The sequence below is a fragment of the Nestor notabilis genome, unplaced genomic scaffold (assembly GCF_000696875.1).
Source record: "Nestor notabilis isolate BGI_N333 unplaced genomic scaffold, ASM69687v1 scaffold30447, whole genome shotgun sequence".
NCBI lineage: Eukaryota > Metazoa > Chordata > Aves > Psittaciformes > Psittacidae > Nestor > Nestor notabilis.
Window position 1 is genome coordinate 2,870 of NW_009936600.1, and position 4,541 is coordinate 7,410.

Here is a 4,541-nt window from a genome sequence, read left to right on the forward strand (position 1 = left end):
CCAAAGTCAAGACTTCCAGGCAAATTAAACAAAGCATGTGGATTTTATCCACAGGTTTATGAGAAAGATCTACCATTTTGCTTTGTGAGTCACCCTTCATCCAGACTTCTTTGAGTTCGTATCCTTTAGCAAATGAAGGAAACTTGCTATACACTTTATATATAAACACAGGCTTGATACACAAAGGCTGTGCACAGGACTGAGCCGCAAGGCTTTTCACAGTGGAAATTATCAGTAGTTGCCTTGGCTACACATGCAATACAGGAAAAGATTTAATGTTTCACCTCTCACCAGGTAAAGCTCAAGAGCAGGGAACTGTCTGAAAACAACTAACTAGTCTATGTACTCTTAAAAAAACACCAAGCAACAGCCATCTGCAGCCAAGTAACACAAATGATGAATTCTTTCATGATGAATGATGTGAATTTACACGAGGAGGATGTGAAGGCACCATTCACTACTATCTTCTGCGAAAGTACCAGCTGTGCTTGTGGTACCACAGTGGGAACCAACAGGCTTCTAGAGGAATTAAAGTCTCTCTCCACTGCTGTAGCAGGCTGGAACAGCCCTGGCACTGCAGTAAACCAATACTTATGGGTTCCCACATAGAACTACATTTTGGACGACAATGTCACCAGCTGGACTGGCCTCTCAAAAGCACCTTCCTCTTTTCCTCCCAACACAGCCAGCCTTGTACCAGATTCCTGTTATTACTGTAATGACACATACCTTAATACCTTTGGAGTAAACATGTGCTTCCACCCATGCGGGATTTACAGAGAGGGAGCTTATCTAAAGCTTTCCTTGTGAACAGACAAGGGCTTACTCCACTTTTTCATTTTACTACCACAACCTGGTCATTAAAGCACAAATTTATATTAATTTCTCCATTATGGCATAGGAGTTTAAATCAGTTACTTTCCCCCTTGCAAGGAAATTGTCTAAAAAGCAAGTGATAGGTTCTTACTGGACAATCTTTTTATTCCTGGTTTTAATGTTACTATAGCATGGCTAAGAATGATGCTTGCAAGAGAAATCACAGAATCATAGAATGGTTAGGGTTAGAAAGGACCTTAAGATCATCTAGACCCAAATCCCCTGCCAAATGTTTCAAGTTAGCAAGCCAACAGCTAACGCACATCACTGGCAGTGGTGCAAGTCTTCAGTTTTCTTCCAGATTCACAAATAACATCTATATTTTAATCCAATTTTTTATTATTTTAATGCATCTTTGTTAGGCAAACAGCTTTTCATCTACATATGGTTTACACTGTGCTTTGAAAATATTGCAATTATTAATTCATTGCAATAATAAGAGAAAGAGCATCTGCTCTTCACATGCATATATAAACACCCATTCAAGAACATGCAACACAAAATAATCCCTATTCCTCCATTACCACTCTCACATTTAACTGCTGGTAGAACTCAAGCAACTTCCAAAAAAATAAAAAAAAAATCAACTTTATACAATCACGAAAGTGATTGCAAAAACTGCATTTGCAGCTAAGTTGCAAAAATTTAGTGTCAATTACTGACCAAACCAATTCAATGAAGATATATTAGTAATAGATTAACCAGATTAATGTGTACGTAACAGTCTCGGAGTGGTACATTGCTGCTGTTGGTTTCAAAGTTCACATATGAACTTCTTTTTACACTGCACACGTGGTTCATGAAGTCTGAAAGAGGAATTTAAGGGAAAATAAGGTAAGTGACATAATATGAAATTTATGTAATTATTTAAGCATAGACTGCTTACACGAAAAGAAGAGAAATCCTTGATCATGATTTAAAAATGGAATGCACGAATGCACATCCACCATGTCATATTATTATGCTACAGAAAAAGAATACAGTGCACATCTAGACTGATGAATAAATGATGACAACCATTTCATAATGTGTCTTTTTTAAAAGGTATTCTTAAATAAATTTAAAAAAAAGGTTAATTTATCATTGAAAAATCCACAAATACCTCACTTGAATTCAGTAGGGAGTATCATCATGTAACAAAATTAGTATGTTAATAGCTCTTGCATGTTTGGCTTTGTACTAAGGTTTTTTCAAAAAGATTGATTCTGGCATGGGCTTAATATGAGGGAGAAAGCTTGAACTGCACAAGCAAGAATCTAAATAAACTAATCACAGGAAATCCCATTCTAAAATAATCCAGGATCTCTTTGAGTGCCTAAATGTAGTATATTTAAAAAAAAAAACCAAAAACCAAACACCACAACAAAACAACAAATCACCAACAACCCCCCCAAACTTTCTTATGTTCACGTGTCATTGATAATTTGAAATCAACTACTTCTTTGACAATATAGTTTTCCATATTGGAAACACCTCTGAATTTATTTAATCAGCCAGTATTCCTGTTAGACAATTAATGTGCACCAAAACTCCTTCAGACATTGGATTACAGAAAAGTACAAAGAGAATGAGAGGGCGTATTTATAAACAATTATAGTAACTGGAAATGATACCCATCACTTCTTCCTGTCCACCAGTCTACGCTTTTCTTTTCCACTAACTGCGCCGTAAGTCTAGAAGTCTGTACAGTATACACTCGCAAAGTCTTCATTTGATATGGGGTTAGAACCTGCAGCATTGGCTATTTCAACTTTTCTTTCTTTTTTCATCAGGACATACTTCTTATATTTATCTATCAGAATGCCCTTTCAGATTACCATCTATTTCAACTTTAGTGGTAGCTGATGAAAGGCTTATTCTAAGCTGTTCTCTGTTGTGAAAAACTGCTCCTTTAAAAGCTGCTTCTCCCTGACTATCCATTTTTTTCCTAAAAACTGAGTAAAGATTTAGTTCTTGAAACATGATCCCTTAATAACAGCATGTATTTGTCACCATTATCTTCTTCCTCCCCTAGCTTTCCTCCTTTTCATAACCAACTCTGCCTGCATGCTGATCCTGCTTTCCATGGTTGTTTCCCCAAGTCCTCCCTTCCCTGTTGCTTCTCCCTAGCTTTATTTGCTTTACTTGTTCCCTAAATACTTCTCATGCCCAATTCTTTCCCAGCTCTTCAGTTTCTGCCAGTGTAGGAGCGCAGCCTGTTAGTTTGCTCATGTACCTGTGACACCTTCTGTGAGGTCTTTTTATTTCTAACCAGCAGACTAAGAAGGGCAGCAAAGAACTGTCTGTGGATCCAAGGTATATGTGCTGTACTTCATGTCTAGCTACACCACACAGTCCTTAAACTATTTCAGGCAGGGAATGACACTAAAAAGACATTGAATTTTGCAATTTTTTGCTAGATCTTCTGAAACAGCTCATGTTATTTGTTCTTCACCTAATGACAGGTTTGGGGATAAAAGCACAGAAAATGGCAAGCAGTAATGAGATGACCATCAACCTTGTTGTCCTTGGAAGATCTCAGAGTGGCAAAAGTGCTGCTGGGAACAGTCTGCTGGGCAGCTCAGACTTTAAGAGTTATCACTCCTCGAACTCTGTGACTACATGCTGCAGCCTTGGCCGCAGCTGCTGCATTTTGGGGATTATACGAAGAAATGGCTGTGAGCTAGCTCTCCGTGTTCGAGTACTTGACACTCCAGGCTACCCTCACAGTAGTCTGAGCAAAGAGCAGGTGAGAGACACGGTGAGCTCAGCCCTGGCTCAGCACTTTGGGGAAGAAGGCCTGCATCTCGCTCTCTTGGTCCTGAGGGCTGACTTGCCTCTGTGTCCGGATGAAAGCTATCACACAATTCAGTTCATCCAGGTAACAAATAAATAGTCTCTGCCCTAATGGCAACTCTTGTGTCTTCAGGTGGCAATAGCTATGAAAGAGTTGACCGCAAAAGTGAAATAGAGAAGTGCAGCTGAAAACATTTCCTAGCCCAGCAGTTGAAATACATCACTGACAACTCCCAACACCATAGCTACACTAAACCTGAAAACAGAGAGGCAAGAACTGTTCTCCCCTGGACTCAGCCCAAAGGACTTTAGGAACCAAATTTACTTTTCATAGTAAGCTTTCTTCTCAGAAATCAGTTAATGCTTTATCATGAAATTCTAGCTTACTGAAGAGAAATGCTTTTAAAGCAAGCAAGTTAGGTTACCTCACCTTCCCACACCCTGTATAGACCAAAGCAGAGCAACAGGTCCAAAATCCCACAGAAAATCTGACTGACCTGAGACATGGATGCTCAGTTCTATCCTGCACTATTACTACTGCTGCATCTGTAAGACAAAATAACTATAAAGTTCCATAAATTTACTCAAAAAAGCAAAACCAAAAAGATGCTAACAAACTCATACTTCTCAGTTTATCTGTCTGATCAGATGAACTATGTTTGTATTATTTATGAAGAAACAAAGCATTTTGGTTATTGCCAAAGTCACATTATGCTTTGCATCTGTCTTACGCTAATGAACTCACTAAAAATCTTTAGGACAGAAAGCACTTTGTGGTCCATCAAGTCTTATCACCTGCTGTAACTGGTACTACCTAAACACATCTACAACATATGTATGTCACTAAAAATATATCAATAGATGCATTGTCCTGGGTTCAGCTACAGCAG

The 4,541-nt window shown here is 38.5% G+C and overlaps 1 protein-coding gene across 1 annotated transcript; it reads left to right on the forward strand.

The window, feature by feature from the left end:
• Positions 1 to 3,327: 3,327 nt before the first annotated feature.
• Positions 3,328 to 3,736, forward strand: GIMD1 (GIMAP family P-loop NTPase domain containing 1; the record flags this gene model as incomplete). Its single annotated transcript, XM_010018414.1, has 1 exon — positions 3,328 to 3,736. A coding segment is annotated over exon 1 (393 nt), but the record flags the coding sequence as incomplete, so codon positions are not given.
• Positions 3,737 to 4,541: the final 805 nt, after the last annotated feature.